Below are 18,530 nucleotides of genomic sequence, written 5' to 3'. Positions count from 1 at the left end.
GGAATTGGCAACCCTCCATCGAGGAAAAGTCGCGTTGACTTTTCTAATAGCGCCGGCGATTATCTCGCGCGCGAACAATGGGGGAAATGATAGCAGTGCGGCACAGAGAACCCACCATTCCGGAATTAAATCAATTTTTACAATTCGCGCAAACTCATTACTTTTCTGAAGTGCTCGCTGGAACCTAATGCGATTATGTGGAAGTTCGCCTGTCATTAAGAATTGAGATATTCTGAGGGCGTATCGTATTTTGCTACCGGCGAGGGGCCTTTGTAGAGGGGCGACCCCTCTATACACTTTCATGCTCGCTGACGAGTAATGAAATATTTATGATGGCGTAATATAATTACGCGCTCGTGGTAATTGACTTGGCTGTACTCGCCGCGATTTGAGTTTTGTACCGGATCACCGATGGGTCCCAACTTCTGTCGGGCATGAGCTTCTCTGCGATTGGGTATGAACGTGTCTGAGTGCGCGGCCCGATGAATACGACTCTTGCCTGAGCCTACATGCTATATAGAAACCCCTATGGCCGCTTAATACTTCACAACTCCACAAAAAAAGAAGCAAAACCGTTGGAGAGTGAGGGTAAAAAAAGGGAAAACCCTTCATCATGAGGAAGCGTTGAGCGGCTATTCGTTGTGGTGGAAAAAATTTGTGAAAAGAAACCAGATCGCACTTTTTAGAAGTAAGGATTTTATATATCAGTGTTCGTGGATTACCGAGAGTGAAATAACGATTGGGAGGCTGTTTTGGAATAGCGCTGTGAGTATGATATTTTATTTCATAAAATCTCGCGCCCGAGTTGAAATGAACGAATTACATTTAACAGAGTCTAGGTCATTGTCATTATTTCAATTAAGAACTGTGTGAAAATATCTTACCTTGTCAAGCCCTGCACAGTTCTCTCTGCGTTAAGCGTTTCATGTCGTTTTGAGTGATTTATCTGAAATGAGAAATATCACATCTTGCCGTTGGATGGTCGAATTTGCATGTTTAGATATTATTCTAGCGTCTGAAAGTCAGGAATTTATAAGATTTTTTCATCTTTTTATGTTTTGCCCGGGAGAGTGAACTCCGCGACCAATACCGTAGACATTAGGACAACAAATCCCGCTGTAACTGCATCACACCGTCGCGAACCATGTGAACTGTCTCTGTCCAAAAAAAACGTCTGTATCATGAACGAAAGAGATGCAACTATCTCGATAGATCGATACTTTGATTTCGATAATGCAGGCATAACCTATTTGTTTTATTTTAGAGAGGTTGCGTTAAAATATACGAAACGAAAGTATCCCAACAATATTTTAATGAGCTGTTGTCGAGGGAAAAGACGTCATTACGCTGACATCAACAAACCCTAAATTTTCGAATTATTTTGTTTTTACATTCATCAATTATTTCGCCGGTCGTTCCTTCTGTTTCTTTCTCTTTAAAACATATTTTAGTGTTATAAATACCTTATATGTCTCGAGTTATTTTACCTTTTTGTTCATACTGATGCTCTGAATTCCTTTTCAATTTGAAAGCGACTTTTGGTTGCTTGTCTAACCCGAACTTGCGCTATTTTTGTTGCGATGACGTCAAAAACCGCTATCTGATAAATATTCTCCAAAAAATTCTAGCCCAAAAAGGTGGGTGAGTTTTCAAACACCGCGAGATATCCGATCCGATCTGACGGTATGCACGGGGGGATGCAGTGCTGTAATGCAGCCGAGCGGAGCCGGGTAAGATGCATGCTCTTCGACCTGAATCTGTTTTAGGTACTCCACGGATTAGAGCGGAAAGGTCGAGCAGAGAGAACGACAACAGCGCTGTCAGGGCGCCATGTGCATAAACCCTGCACTTCCATTTTCGGCAGACCGACGTGAGGTAATCCGCATTTACACGGGTACACGGCGAACCAGGGCCGGTGAGCGAAGCTCAAAACACCGTGGGCAAAAAGGTCACACGCTGTGCATGGTATCATGCGTTGTTACAAGACACGACTCCAATCGCAGAGTTCTTTAAAAAAACCGAGAGATTATCTCATTCTGCAGAAAAAAACTCTAAACATTGTCAGTGTGCCTTGAAGGCTTATTATGATTCCAAAAGATCCGCTTTCGCAGTATGGATTAATCGGTACGAGTTTAGCTGTGAAATCGTGTCATGATTTTGAGATGTTAGAAAAAAAAAGAATGTTGATGATTTAGTTGTAAGATAATTCGAGTGATGAGGCATAACTCAGTTTCATAAAATAAACAACAAACGACAAAATAAACAGACCTGACGTTACTGCATTTTGAATAGTTTGATATGAACCTTGTTTACAAAACTTGTTTTTTCAAAGGTGGGATTGTGGTATATTTACATCTGAGCAGTTCATCGAAAGAGCCATCGCTCTGACTTGTCGCGCTATATGTAGTTACTGTCACGGTTTCGAACAATTCAACTACCACATCAGAAGAAACTTACATACAAATTGTTCGCGACCCATGTCTCATTTCATTTATGGTTTTTATGAGTATGATTAATGTTTCCTGTCTCCGTTCGGAAAAGTTTCACAATTATGCCTGAGCGGCTGATTGCGAATCATTGTTTGAGCAACAATAGTGCAGTGTACACTATGTATAATTCCCGAATTCTGGGTTGCTATTGAAATTAACTCATACCTTTATTTTGGTTTGGATCCAAAAACAGTTAACAAAGCACGATTGCCAGTAGATCGATAGAGGAAACACGCGTCCTCTGCCAGTTACATATGTCACGGTGGGTCGACAAAATAGCACCCCCTATGAAAGTTTAACAAAAAGGAAAATTATAATTTTCGTGTCTTGTTATCAGTATTAATAACAATTTGACATTCGTAATTCATTTGTTTACATTTCTATGACGAAGGTAAATAGCTTAGTTTACTCATTCCGATAATTGAAAACGCATTGTTTACTGCTCAGATAAACGAAATTACGATTTTAATAACTGAATGACAAAGAAGCGCGCTCTTGATTGAGGAACCAGAAAATGTTTGTCCACTTGTAAAGGATTTCCATTTCTTTGTTTTCATTCATGGCTCGTGAGGTTACTCTTGCGGGCAGGCTACCTCGCTGTTTCTTTTCATGCAAACGCGTCTCTGCGAGGACGTGGCACACACCAGAAGAGTTCCTTGGGTATTCGGGCTCTGGTCGTCTTGGGAACGCCTACCTGTGGCTAATTTCTAGACGGCAAGGCTCTATAATAACACGCTGCTTCGCATGGCTGAAAATTGTATTAAGTTTCATTAGTAATTAATACAGGGACTCCCTGGGTGAGGACACCGTTGCTCGCTGCGACATGACTGCCCGGGTTTCGTAATTGTGAAAAACGGTTTCTGCTTGAGTTGGCGCGCTGACGGTTCCAGTTGGCCGATGCTTATACCGCTCAACAATCCCTTTCAAAACGAATGCCACTATTCACTAGCTCATTTAGAGAGAGAGTGAGTGTATGTGCTCATCATAAATTCACATACCAATCGAGACGAGAATCAACGAGATTCTCCAGCAAGATAAGCACAACAAACCGAATTCATTCCCTCTTTTCCCCAGACATAATTTCCCCTCGCTAATGTTTCGGCTAAAAAGCCGTAATATCGTTCAGCCCTTCTATAATGTCTAATGTCAAGTTTAAATATTAAAACGCCAGCTCTAAATATTTTAGCTATTTCAGGCATCAAAGTTTTACAATGTCGTTATCTGGTTGTAGCATAAGAGATGCGACTTGATTTCCCATTCAAGCTTTAGTGTTTTGCGATTGAAATTCTAAAATTCGCGGATTGTGGGAACTTCTCTGTCTACAAGAAAATCTATATGAACCCGCTTTGGACGACATTCAACGGCCAATTTTTAGGTGGCCTTAACGAGTTCATCATCTACCGACTATTACCCCTATGTCGTAATGACAGACTGTCTTCCGAATCGATTTGCACGATTTCGCGCTGTAAGCAGCTATGAAATTTTAAGTTAAAAAAAGAGAGAGAAAGTAAATGACATCGCTCTTCATCGAAAAAGATAGAGAAAGTTTTCTGGTGTAGACTCCGTTATAGCAAAAACTCACTCTGCGGGACTCTGAGAAACAAACGACTGACACCTTCGCCGGAATTGTAGGTTAACTGATGTTTAACCCGTCATGACATAACATGAGATGTCCTGCCATGAAACCTTCTGAAAACACCCATTATACGTATTAATTTATTGACTGGGGATGCGCATAATATTATACTAATGACACTTAATTATATTGCTTATTCTCAAGCGGCGGTATATTAATGCTCCTTTTGAGAGATTTAAATTGTTTTTGGACGCCCTCTCATAATTCATTTGATCAAGAACCGCACAGTACATGTAAATTCTACCGTTGGTGAAATTCAGTAGGGACACGAGTGCTCGATACGATGCGTTTATATCTGACTTATGGGAAATTTTGAGTTCATCTTTGCGTGTTTTCTTTCTATTCCACACCAGACTTGCATCAGGTGAAGTTGTTTGCGTCGCTCCTCCTGATTCGGCCGCCGAACACTGCACTCTGCCACAGGGAATTTTATCCTTCTCCGTGACGTTCGCACTTTGAGGTCTTCGTCAACTTGGCAGACGCCACGTGCTCTCTCCGGGACTCGGTCAGAACAGCGAGAAAAGCCTGGTGGATTCCGCGACTCAAGATCACCGCCTGTGCACGGTCTGGTAGTCAACTTGGCGTTGTCCTAGTGCGAGATAAACCCGCGATCTTTCCGGTTCATCTTGTTTTTTGTCGCCCCGAAGCGTTGTCGGACCACCACGTTTCACCGTTCACAATGATGTACTGTTATCACTGTACGTCACCGTACCAGACCCATCCACATGTCGATATGGAAGCCCTTATGGCTGGCTGCCCGCCATTAACATGTGAGTTTTTTCTTGTTCTCTAAAGAGAAATTCACTTTGTCACCACCGTAATACCCACAGTTTGACAGGCTTATAGTATGAGGGGCAAGAGGAGGAGGGTGTTGAAAAGATAACGCCTCTGTAAAGAGGTTCGCACTCCTTACTATTACACCCTGTCTGACCATATCCAAGCAAAATCACATCTATGATACTACAAGGCGTTCTTCGAGGCATGAGGTTTTTAGTTGTTGAGATTTTTGATAAGAATTATTCCTACTGGTAAGAAATAAAATGTCACATCAGTGACATCAAAAACACTTTCATAGCATTTTCATGGAACACGTCCGCTTAATGTGGTGATAAACCTGATGTGCCAAACAAACAAGTCATCTTCAGGTTTATTTGTGAGTTCGAACATTCCCTGATAATATGTGATACACATAGTTATATATATATATATATATATATATATATATATATATATATATATATAGATATATATATATATATATATATATATTATATATATAATTATATATAATATATATATATTATATGAACAGACGTGTATATCATATATTCATATATTATATAAACCTGTCATATGACAATAATTATGTAGTTTATATATATATATATATATATATATATATATATATATGTGTGTGTGTGTGTGTGTGTGTGTGTGTGTGTGTGTGTGTGTGTGTGTGTGTGTGTGTATGTGTGTGCTCTCATAATATAGATCTATTTTGATACCAAACGCACTGAAGTGGGGGGACATTGCTTCTATTTTCATGTTTAGGTTTGTTAATTCACGACAACTTTCTCGTCGAGTTGCTTGTCAGAACTTTTTGCGCGTTCTCAAGCGAATTGGGTCATGCGTTGATTAGATTCACTGGAACATGTCGCATATCACCACAGTGCTGTGTATTGGGTTTGCAATGTACCTGTTCGCGTACCAGAAAATATGTATAGGTAATTCTCTCTTATCAAAGATGACTTCATTGAATGATATACGAATTTTCGATATAAATGACAATTGAAGTAGGCTTGTTTCTTAACGGGAGCTTTGCTGCAAGGAACTGCACTGTTTTTTTTTTCATAAAGAAGTTTTATTCGGAAGTGCATTTCAAAGACTTTCATTACCACTCCGATTTATACTGTTCGTAGTCGTCGTTTGTTATTTTCTTGTCAAGCAAACAGACCCGAGAATAACAGAGAGGGCATAATATCCAGTTCCAAACACCCATACGTCAGAGAGAGTCGACAAATTCTAAAACACAAGCGGGGCTTCCACTCACTACAATGTACAACATGAAAATGAGAGTGTAGACACAGGCGATGCATGAAGCACTCCACACGTAGCAATCTGCCTCGTACACGCTTCGTACAAAAAACCTCGTCAATAAAAAATCAGAAGTTTTCAATAGCTTTTGTTGAACACGTCTAGACTGTATTGTTGATAATAATATACCCCGTTCCAACCTAAACCATCCAGGATTGTCTGTAAAAAAAGATCAGAGTTTTTAACAAAGCTATATCACCAAATATGTTAAAAACTCATTTCGGGTAAAGCGTGTGGTCAATTGTGAGAAACACGATTTCTTTCAGATAAATTTCCGAAGTATTTCGTGAGAGGATTCACAATTTGTTGAGAACCATGTATGTGATGTTTTCTCCGTTATACGACCGTATTACGTCGCATCTTTAAACACTTACGATCTGTCCTTTCACCCATTTGGCGTGTTGTTTTGCCGGCTATCTGTTAATTGATAAGATGAAGGGGAAATAAGATAATGATCGCAGTAAATTGGAGGTGAAATTATATTTTGCACATTCAGACCATTTCAAGTTCACGTATAATGTAAAAATCAATTACAAGTGAGGGAGAAGCCAAGAGTATTCACTCCATGGAGCATGGAGAGCGAGTTCATGATAAAGACACATCATATAATTTGTCATAACCTAACAAAAAAACTTGATCTGTGAGGGAGCTGGAGTGTAATTCTTGAGAGGGCCTATACACGATCCATACAGCATAAAATTGGCCGTACTATCTTACCTCACTTGAGACATATCTCACCCTGTTCACGCAGACATTGAGCAGTGCAGGTTTTTGTTTGACGAGCGGTTTCGACGAACAAAACAAATTGAACTCAAAGATTTTATCTTTTAAAAAAATACTGCGTGCTTTACATCTAAAGGGATCGAGGCAGTTTTTTTTACATCTTGTTTTTTTTTTTACTTTTTCTTTCAACGCCTTTCCACGTCGTTTGTTGGCTTTGTGTGTTTCGCCGCGATCTCGGCTTCTGATGCTCGACGCGAAACGTGAGTCGAACAATGCAATGCAAGTTCACCCGGTTGAACAAAAAACCGACTTGCCTTCGGAAAGTGATAATTGGGCGCGATCGTTGTGGGCTTTTCTCGAGTAGGTAAACTCGTGCTTGCTCAAAAATATATATACACACTCGCCCACCCAGTCAACAAAATTGAGCGTGATCGGCGCTTGAAAGACCGCTGAAGGATTATCGGCGGTATGGCTGGGTTATCTTCAAGCCACTCGGGGTTTTTGGAGTAGCCGTGGTTAATCTGTGTGCAGCCTGGTCTCTCCGCTGAGGGGTTTGGGTTGCATAGACGGCACGCGTTTCGTTTTTTCCTCCACATCATTTCAGTGGTGATGACGGTAAACTAATGCCCGTATCGGCGACATCCACACCGGAATACCGCAGTTCCATGCTCTCGACTAATTTAATTATAGAGACGGACGCTCCAGGAGAGATTGTCGCGGTAAATCGACATTGGAAACCTGAGAGCTGGCGAAAGAACTACGCTCTTCGTGGGACCCAACATGCTTACGATATATTCGCCGTAAACGAAATTATTAGGGAACACAAAGGGGAGACGTAATCAAGACATTATAGTGCTTGAAAATACAGTATTTCAGACGTGAACCGTTCCTGGTGAGCAGTTCCCTATGTCTTGTTCACACGTTCACCTGTATGGCAAACGCTCGCCAAATACATCGCAAATGACTTATCGTGGTGGGCTGAGAGGAAAGGGTTAACAATATCACTATTGTTTTGCCGCCGTGTTAAGTAATTAAATTTCGGGTAGGTTGAAGTTCGGAAATGAAAGACGTAAACAGCGGAGAAAGGGTTTGTAGACGTAGTTGACGGTCTTCGCCGAAAGTCGTAGCAACTCGAATACTTGGCGTGTAAAGATGTTCTTACATATCTCATTTCACCACTCTATGCGACATCAGAAACAACTTTGTCTGTATCACATTTGTTTGGATTCATGTTTTCAGAATTTGACGTCATCATTTACGACAATTAGACATATTTTGAATTCATTGAACATTAAATCACGAGTGAAGTAATCTTTTCCCCGCCTTGAGTTTGAGAGAATCTTTATTCATATTTGTAAAGATCCGAGTAATTCTGAACGAAAGAAAATCACAGGTATTAAATCGTCAAGTATCAAGGTGTAGGCCAAATGTAAAAGAAGACGTTCGTCCGCTTACTTTAAAATAGGAGAATTGAAACACCCTTCCCCCGGGAACTTGCTTTGCACTAAATTGAACCACACGTTTATGTTGTTTCCGAGTTTGATGTTCCTACCTCGGTGTTTCCGCGTCTTTGTGTTTGTTTATTGGAAAGTGTGAATTAACATACATAACGACCGAATGCAAGTATCAACAGGCGCGTGTGTGGTTCTACAAAATTTCAAACTCCCCAGTTGTCAACTTTTAACAGTAGCTAAATTGCTGTAGGCAAAGCAGACCGAGATGTGACGTGGTCATCACCCGGAAATCTTGTGGAATCCATAATTCCTCACGCACCCTTGCCATTGAACTCATAAATTTCCGAAAACTTTAAAATAAAAAAAAATGCCCCGGAAGAGTATAGTGTGCAATCAACTATGTGTCGTCTGCAAATATGGATCGGAAATCAAACGAACCATAAAAAAGAAGCAGGCCATATGTTAGTTTTAAAAATGGAATTATTGTACCTGTAGGTCGCATGCAGATTTGGCTGATCGCCACAAATTCTGTCTATCCCGCCATTTTCTGATATAAGTCACCTGCTATTGCGGGGTTTCAATGCGATTGAAGCGGTAATTCAGGGATAAGTTTTAATAAAGGCATGATATATTCTTTTGAATCACCTGGCTTAGGATTATCGAGTTTATTGTAGAATCGTTATCCTATTTGCTACGCTACTCTCTCTCTCTCTCTCTCTCTCTCTCTCTCTCTCTCTCTCTCTCTCTCTCTCTCTCCCCTATCTCTCTCTCCTATCTCTATCTATCTATCTCTCTATCTATCTCTCTATCTATCTCTCTCTCTCTCTCTCTATCTATCTATCTATCTATCTATCTATCTATCTATCTATCTATCTATCTATAGTATGTCTGTCCATGTCTAAAATAACTAAATCAATCTGTATGTCTCTCTATTTATCTCTCCCTACCCACCTTCCTACTTACCTTCCTACCACGCCATGATTGCTTTCCTATCTGCTTGTTTAACATGTATGCGTTTACTTAATAACTGAGTTGTGTCTGTGTCTGTCTGCGTTTATGTCTATCTGTCTCTTTGTGTATCTGTCTGTCGCTCTATCTACCTACTGACATACTTTAAGCAACTCACCGATCAACAACCAATATTTCAGCCTATAAGTCTGTCAATCTACTTACCAACTCACAAATAAACAATCTGTCTATCTCTGTATGTCTGTTTTTCAGTTTATCTGTCTGTCTGTCTGCCCGTCCATCTGTCTGTCTAATCATTCTTGAATTTTGTCATTGACCTCTCTCCTCAACCAAGGTATTTGTCTACAAATCATAGATGCATTTGGTTCTGTCCCTCCCTCCCTCCCTCCCTCCATCCAATCCATCCATCCATCCATCCATCCATCCATCCATCCATCATTTATTGATAGTTCCCTTTCACAATATCAATTCATACATGCACTGGCCCTACTGTCATACATGACCATCCGTCCATCCATCCATGAATTTATCAATCCCTCCTCATCCCTTACTCCCCTTACCCTCCATCCCATCATCCACTCCTGTGTTCATTCATTCACACATGCATGCAACAACACAGTTCATTCACGGCTGATTCGTCTGTTTCTTCATAAAAAATTCTCCCCTCGTCTCTCTCACTGACTCACACCTCTCACATATGTTTCTTGATGAGTTTTCTATTCATCTTGATAAATCTGTCAAAACTAATTCTGACTTCCCGTTATATGTTTTATCTGCTGTGAGGGCCCGGGCTGTTGATAGTTTGGCAAAACTACTCAGTTCATGTAGTGCAATTCAGCACAATCTTAAGGGGTACTTTGTTTTGTATTTAGTATGAAAGGCACCCTAAGATCGGACACAAGGACTATTACTAAAAGGAAGTTAGGACCTGTTTTTCTTCCCAGTCAACGATAGTTCTGACATATATGACTTGGTAACAGGTTGCAGTTTGGGTGACTCCAGATTGAGAATAATATTTTCCATCATGACGTTGGCAAGGGCCGTTCATATCGCCCACAAGGGCCGCTTATATCACCCACCAGCCCAGATCGTATCTGGCTACTTCGGCTGGTACACGTATGATGACGTCAGCAAAACAAAAACATGACAGCGAAAGCACTGAGACACGAACGCGAATCTGACTGGCGGTTTTCTCCTAATTTCTAAAGTGATTCTATCATGATTTATCACCAGTAGGAAGCATATTGTCTCGGAAATGTTAAATAGTGCACAAAAGAAGATTATCTGTTGGTGTTTTCAGACGACTTTGTATAGTTTTAAAAATATTTTTGAGCTGGACGCTTCATCAGACATATACTTTGAATTGTTTTTTCGGTACTTTTATGTTTACGGAAACAGTTTCTTGTTCTACTCTCAGACTCATGTCAAGGCGCGTAGTGTTCAACGCGTTCAAATAGCCTGTCTGATGTGTAATGTTATGGTTGACACACAGAGTTTTAGTCCGGACATGAATTAAGCAGTCCAAAATAATTTGTCATTTTGTAACACGAGCGACATTTCGTTTTTCTACAAAAGTCAGCGAGATCGTTATGCATAACATGTTTTATAGAAGTTACAGCCATTGTTTCCATGGGTCACATTGTATTTTATTACTATTTTTCCTTTTATTCAATGCCAAGACATGATCGTTTTTCTCAAAAGTTGAATAAAGCTGCTCTGATGAAATTCCGCAGTGGATTGAAAAGGTCAAACACTAACGTCATTCACATTGTACTTTTTATCCAAATTATGAAGTTTTAAATTTCTTGCGAAATATTAAACCTTGATTGGTTTTGATCATGCAAGAAAAACATATTTTACCCGGGGTAATTTCTGTGCTGCGCTGCCCGCGAAGAGGCTTAAACTGTGTGTGCGTGTGCGATAGTGACACGTGCAAATATATCTGGATGTTGAACTGTTTGACATTCTGTCACTATCGATGACGGAAAGGAAATCTATCAGCGAAATAATGCCCCTTTACGACCGCACGTCTCGCTGTCTTTTTCAGATGGAATCCATTATCCGCCCGATTTCGACGACGGATTTGCTCGCCGTAAGCAGCGGAGGAACCGGACTACCTTCACTTTACAGCAGGTGAGCACGTGATCTGAACTTGAAGTTGCCACAGAAGAGTGGCTTGTGTACGTCCGCCACGCTGTCAGCAAACCGCCCGTGTTGGCCGCGCCACGCCGACCGGGCCCTCCACACTATCTGTTCAAATAAATATGAAAACAATTCCCACCGGGTAAACATTTGGTTCATCCCTAAATGATGTCAGCGATGGCTTGCATGCTTTTTAAAGGAAAATCCTTTTAAAAGGAAATTCTTTGACAAGTAAGGAAAATCGAGCGACACACATTACAGGGATTAAAGTTGTAACAGCTGATATACCTATTTATGAATACTCGTTGAAGGGCGTGTCTTCTTAAGTTTGCTTTCGTTTTCACTGCTTTGAAGACTGTACCCCACTGTCTGGTATAATGTACCTAAGTTTGATGCATATTTAAGCCAATATTTCAAGTCACTTTCAGCTAAATAAAATTATTAGATATTTTAAATTTACTGGCTTTGTCGCGTTTACCATCTATATACTGCTTTTTACACAACTTCGAAAATAGGTAGGGTCGATTTGGTTATAACGATTTGTCGCGACCTTATTGCCTTTAAGACTTGATTCTGAAAACGTTGTACACATTCGTACGTACACACATCGCGATCATTTCCCCTCTTTGTGCAAAAGTTTCATTTCCAGTCAATAAAATACATGTTGTCAGTCTCTTTCTCTCGAGATATCACGGACAATTCTCGGGGTGATGAAATCAGTAAAACGTGAGATCTCATTGAAAACGTGGCTTTGTTGCATTACAGCTGGAAGAACTGGAGACCGCCTTCGCTAAGACGCACTATCCAGATGTTTTACTCGGGAAGATTTGGCGATGAAGATAAATCTTACGGAAGCCAGAGTTCAGGTCGGTGTAGATCAAATTTTACGCCTTTCTGCGCAGTCCTCCGGGTATGCAACCTCACTTACCGCCCGCCGGCGGGAGAATGCATTTTTCAAACGCGGAAGTTGTTCTATTATCTAATTATCTCCTTCACTTACTGACAACCTTCCTCCTGATTGGTACATAAAGTCATACGTGCCACCCTTTGTCAATAATTAGCCAATCACAAAGTGTGTTGTATTAGAGGATGTTCCATGGCGTGACTGACGTGATTTTTGTCTTGAATAATTAATCAACTCATCTGTTGCTTAATATTTGCTGAAAAAATTATGGCCGTGCATTAAATCCGATTATTATAGCATGGATAGTTCATAATATTTTATTCCCCCGAATACAGAGGGATATCTTTTGGCTCCGTGGCTTTCTAATCTGACCCGAAAGACCTAATCTCGCGAGATTTGCTCGCCCGTTTGAGATGTCAGCTAATACGTTGGGTGGATTCGCTGTGTAAATTGCTTTCCATACTGAGCAAGAGGTGTCACTTTATTGTCCCTAAGTTGAAGTAAAAAAAAGTCAATTTGGTGTTCACGACAGCGACAGAATGTAGATGTACGTTAACACACTGTGTATGATAGGTACTCACAAATGCTTTGAAATCTCAGGACCGTGACTAAAATCTGCGAAACTTGACTCAATCGCAGCTTTATGTACCTACATAGCATACAAGCTTGGAAACTGCACCAATTTAAAATTGTCCATCGAGTCGCAAAAATAGATGAAACAATATGGTGTACTGATCGTCCAAATATTGCCCCCAGCTAGATTTTTCGTCACCGCGCAGAACGGCAAAACATCGAGAGATGAGAAAAACAACAAGAAATTGGGGGTTCTGTAATGTCCGCTTGTCAGTCACAGGTGCACAATGCAGATTGTGTAATTGAGTTTGTGTGATCGAATAAACATGGCCGTCCATAAGATTAAGTCAGTCACTCGATTGAAACCGAGTTTCAGCATCGTCGTTACAGTGCCAGTGGTCGCCTGATGACTTCATCAGCGCGGGAATCGCATGGTTTCAGATTTCTATCTCGACTTTAAAACCAGTAAAATTTGATTCATCGTCCGTCGGATTAGCCGTAATCCCGTTAATGTCATAAATATATGCATTAATCTCATTGTCCGGATACGGCACACTCCAAACTGCCGAGATTAAGCGGGAAGGCTAATTCTCTCAAAGCCGCCGTAACACTAAAACACTAGCTTTAGTATTCTGGGCCAAAGCAATCTTCATTCCCATACAAAGAGACTTGTTCCATCGTGATTAAAGTATCTTATATGTGATTGTCTTCCCGCCAAGACCGGACAAATACCTGAACGCAGTCACGCCCGATGTCATCATTAGTCTATGCAAAACTTCGGTAGAATTTTAATCAGAGGCCAGTTTTCCGAAAATATTATCGTCTAAACTATGAACACAAATTGTCGTCAGATATTCAAATGACCTGCTTGCAGTGCTAATATTGATATCGCCAGGGGCGGAATCTGATTGGTTGATACTATCAATTATTCGTAGTGTCTGACCTTTCTGTGTGAAGCTCGCGACTGAAGTGTTGCGCGATTTCGATGAAAATAGACAGACGGTACTGGTTTTAGACGAAACGGTCTCATCCCATTTTGGACATCCTTCCACCCTATCGACCGATGTAGTATGTCGGCAAAGCGAACCCCATTTTTTACACTATACGCGAGTCATTGATTTATTGCAATTTCACATTTCACATTTGATATTTTGCACAACACTCACAATAAGCCTGTTCTTCGCAGCGTACATGAATCGTTTCTGAAACTCGCCTGCATTGTTGTGATGGCTGATTTCAACATTAGACACGTATACACTGCCGCACATGAGACAGGGAACGTGTCTATTCTCTGTTGCGTCAGAAATTCTCCGGAAAAATTTATATCGCTATTCTTCATGGAGAGGGGAGGGGGGGGGAGTAGGTACGTTTTTCCCCTCCTAATACTCTCAGTCGTTGGGAAATGAGGAGCAGTTGGTGCCCGGACGTTGCATCACTTTGAAGACACATCAATCTAACACCACGGTAATAGACAAAATCTCCAATTGCATTACCCTTGGTTAATTAAATATTGATCATTATCGCATTTGGCACTTACAATTTCCATTTAGAAGGGATTTGGTATGATTAATTATTTAAACTCATGCATGTTTTCACTCGGACACGATAAAGAAGGAGATTGATGACACTACGCTGGGTTAAAAGTGTTGCCATAAGACAGTAACACTAAACACTGACGCTCTAGTAATTGGAAAGGTTGACCCGCCAAAATACAGATCACATCGTCTGTTCGAGTCAACGTTGCCGCGTCCGCCATTTTGTTTTCCTTTGATATCTGCGGCCGATTCTTTTTCGTTTTTTATTTATTATAAACAGCAGGGAAGTAAGAGACAATAAATTTGTCTTGAAATCCTTCGCGATGGGGTAAATTAAAGGATTCCATATTCTTATCAAAATACCGCCAGAAAGAAGCAAGTGCTATTTGATTAAACGCTTAAAATATATGTATGATAGTTTTTACCGTGTAAATATTTTTTCAGCGACGTTATCGTGTCATAACTACACCGTGTTTATCACTGAATGTTGCAGCGCAGTGAGACAAGAGTCGCGTGGGATTCAACGTCAGAAAGTGATGGGTGCTGTTCGTGCTTTACGTCAAATTTATAACTCTGTGCGAGCAAAGGGGCGGTCCGCGTCATTGTGTTAGAGAGCTAGAATGATAAAATGTTGACTTTTTGATATTATAGGTCTGGTTTCAAAATCGACGAGCAAAATGGCGAAAGATGGAACGAATGAAGCACGACAACCAAACGGAGAACAAAACGGACGACAACACAGAGAGCGACCCGGGCAGCAAAGACAACAAACCGGAGGAGTCACGTGACAGCAGCCCGTGATGAGCGAGCCGACGAGCCCTCCGGCGTCGCCAAAGTCTATGTCGAGTGATATATCTGTGGTCAGCCGGTCACCTGTGACGACTCCACCCAAATCACCTATCCCGACCGCCACCAACACCACCTCTAGCAGCGCAGGTACACATCGATCGCCTTCCCCGGTGGATGTTGTGAGTCAAACGAGGTATCCAAGCAATTTTATCACAGTTTGCTCTTTATTAAGCGCCTGGGAAGTAAAAAGATTTGAACTCTTGCTCAAACTTTCCTCAAAAAACATTCAGTCATCCTCTTTCAAAATCAATACCAAAAAGTAAGGTCACCGTGAAAATTTTGGTACAAGACAAACCAGTTACCTTAAATTTACCAATATTTGCGATTCAAAATGGCCGCCATCCCTGTGTTAACTCTGTTGAAAAACATCAATTTTACATTTTTCACAATACACGGTAACAACTTTACTTACTCCAAGAGCTCCAAAATAAGCTCACAAATCGCTAGATCAGAAAAGTAGTGTACAAATTTGAGAGTCCGAATATCTGTCCAAGAGGCGCAATCTTTCTTAATTGGCGCACTCAGCCAATAACTTATACCTATAAGGAACAAGGCGATGCTAGATCTTAGATGTTTTTTATATCTTTTTCAGTTCAAGCTTTCGACCAACGCAGACGATTATGAGCAGTCATGAATCGACCCAGCTGATATCACAACCGTCAACGTCTTTCACAGGTAACAATTCCCCCACCAATCAATCAATGTATCTATCGACCAACCGACTAATCAATCAATCAATCAATCAATCAATTAATCAATCAAGCTATCAATCAATTAATCGCTCAATCCTTAACTCAACTTAAATTATATTGGCTATTACTCATGTCACGAAGAATTATCAATATATTGATCGATCGAGCGATTTCTGATGAGAAATGACAAAAATAAAACAAAACTTCTTAAAATCTTCCTTTAATCCAGTAAGACCACGAATATTGATTACGACTCCAATTTACCAACTCTTACCCTCTTTGCCCTCTATTTTTAACTTAATAAATTGTTAACCATAAATTTTGCTAGTGGCCACTTTACTAATATAGCTGGGAGAGTTCAGCCGCTATCGCATCGTCCCGGAATGTATTTTGATAAACTGAAAATCGTTATCAGAAGAAAACGACCAGTTATCTAATGCAACAACTCGAAGCATTGCACTGATTAAACACAATCATACTTCCTCTCCCTATTTTATTCATAATTATCCTGATAATAGTGTTATCACATATAAGTTATCAGTAGCTCTCTTAATACATAAAGGGGCACTCAGTGTTTCATCATGGCGAGCAAGAGCAATGTCAGTTTTGTGTGTAACAGAAGACGATACTTGCTGCGGCGGCAAATGAATATTTAACACATTTCAATTTTTTCGACAAGTAAAATAGATATTACGCCTTATTATCTCACAATCTTGACATACTTTTCTTTGAATTTCTAATTTTATCCTGCGCTCACTCTGTTACCATGTAACTTTCCATCATTTTTGCAGGTCCACGGCTAAACACGTGCTTTCTACCGGATTGTACCTGCACGATCGTGCCTACCGCAGCGAATCCCGCCGCCTCGCCGCTTACCTTCCTCGACCCCGAGCAGCGCAACTCCAGCGTTGCCAAGCTGAGAATGAAGGCCAAGCAGCACACCGAACACATTTTAAAGACGGCGAAATTTTATCACCAGGGTCCTTCGGCAAAACTGCACCAACCGAGCGGATCATGTTAGAGGGCTGTTCTTACCAAAAATGTGGAGGAATGTTTTTGGATTCTGTTAAAAAAGGAATAAAAACTCTGATCCCACGAACGCGATAAATACAAACAATGTTGTCAATCAAGTTGTTTATTAAAAATTGAAAACGACACACACCCTCTGTCGGCAAAAATGCCGTTAAATTCTAAATATAGGTGTTCATAGGTGTATCAGGCGTCCATTGCTTTATAAACCCTTCTCACCACCTCACTCTTCTCAATTTACGACAATTTATGATATCAAAGAGGATTAAAATATGTTAAATAAAGCACTGGGATTAAGGTTACGAGTATGGTAATAATCTGTTATCATGAAATCTTGCAGTGAAAATCTTCTTTTTCGATAAAAGTCACAATATTCATTTATTTTGTCTGTGTCCCTTGCGGTGCCCATATTCCAATTTTCCCCACCGAAACGAATATATCCACGTGAATTGAGAACACATTTTCCTTAAATTATTTTTGTCGTTAGTTTTAGCACTTGCTACAAATGTGCGCAGATACCTTTAGATAATCTTTTACGGAATATTTAAGGGGGTGGCAGGGGATGAACTGAATACGTCAAGTCAAAAGAAAGTTTTTGACCTTTGACATAACTGTTGTAATAGTTGGATCGGTCAGCGCTGACGCTCATCGAAAATGGGCCTATTTTATATTTTCGGCCTGTGTCATCTAATTAAACAGTGTAAATAAACAGAAACTTCTGAATTTACGAACGTCTATTAAAATTTGGGGTTTAAAAATAACGTAGGCTACAAGCTGTGTTTTCTGTCGTCATTTTTATTTTATGTGCACTGTTTTTGATTTTTTTTTGCACGACGAACAAACATCCAAAAGTTTGTCGCTTATCATTAAGAAATTTTCCTAGCTGTTTTCTTCAAGTTTGTCAAGAAAACCTCATCGTGTGCTGGTTTACACTAGACACTCTCAACTTTATATTTTGTTGATGTCTTTCATTTGTTGCGATCATAGTGTGTCGTATTGCAAATTGCCATAATATTCTATGTTGTTCCTTGGCAGAATCTATCATCATAATTCTACCGACGAATATTCATGTAGTGGTGTATATCAGCCGATGTAACGATATGACATGGTATTTTTCACGAAAATATTAAAGTATGATCTTTTAAAAAATATTTGTCTGGCACACATGCGCACTTTTTCAAATGTCCCCACACTAAATGAGCTTTAAATTGTGATACAATTTTCATAATATTTGTTCTGAATGTGAACTTCATTTTCTTGTTCTACTCCCCAAAGCATGTTGGGATACACAGCATTTAGCTTGTCAACTCTGCCTGTACACTCGTACAGTGCATTATTACCGTTAACAAGTGAATTTCAGTCCGGACTGAAATTCAAATTTAAACTTTAACAGTGCATTTTACACGTCGAGACGCTTTGTTGACAAGCTATTAAATAGTGG

At 40.2% G+C, this 18,530-nt stretch overlaps 1 protein-coding gene across 1 annotated transcript; it reads left to right on the top strand.

Annotated features, from left to right (window-relative positions):
* Nucleotides 1-4,577: 4,577 nt before the first annotated feature.
* On the top strand, nt 4,578-18,231 carry LOC139122380 (dorsal root ganglia homeobox protein-like). The gene is given in 8 exon segments (XM_070687765.1): nt 4,578-4,895; nt 11,413-11,498; nt 12,273-12,315; nt 12,318-12,373; nt 15,171-15,311; nt 15,314-15,501; nt 15,961-16,043; nt 16,852-18,231. Coding segments are annotated over 8 exon segments (918 nt in total). The 5' UTR covers nt 4,578-4,804; the 3' UTR covers nt 17,082-18,231.
* Nucleotides 18,232-18,530: the final 299 nt, after the last annotated feature.

The sequence above is a fragment of the Ptychodera flava genome, chromosome 22, assembly GCF_041260155.1.
Source record: "Ptychodera flava strain L36383 chromosome 22, AS_Pfla_20210202, whole genome shotgun sequence".
Classification (NCBI taxonomy): domain Eukaryota; kingdom Metazoa; phylum Hemichordata; class Enteropneusta; family Ptychoderidae; genus Ptychodera; species Ptychodera flava.
This window is presented reverse-complemented; position numbering and strand designations above follow the sequence as displayed.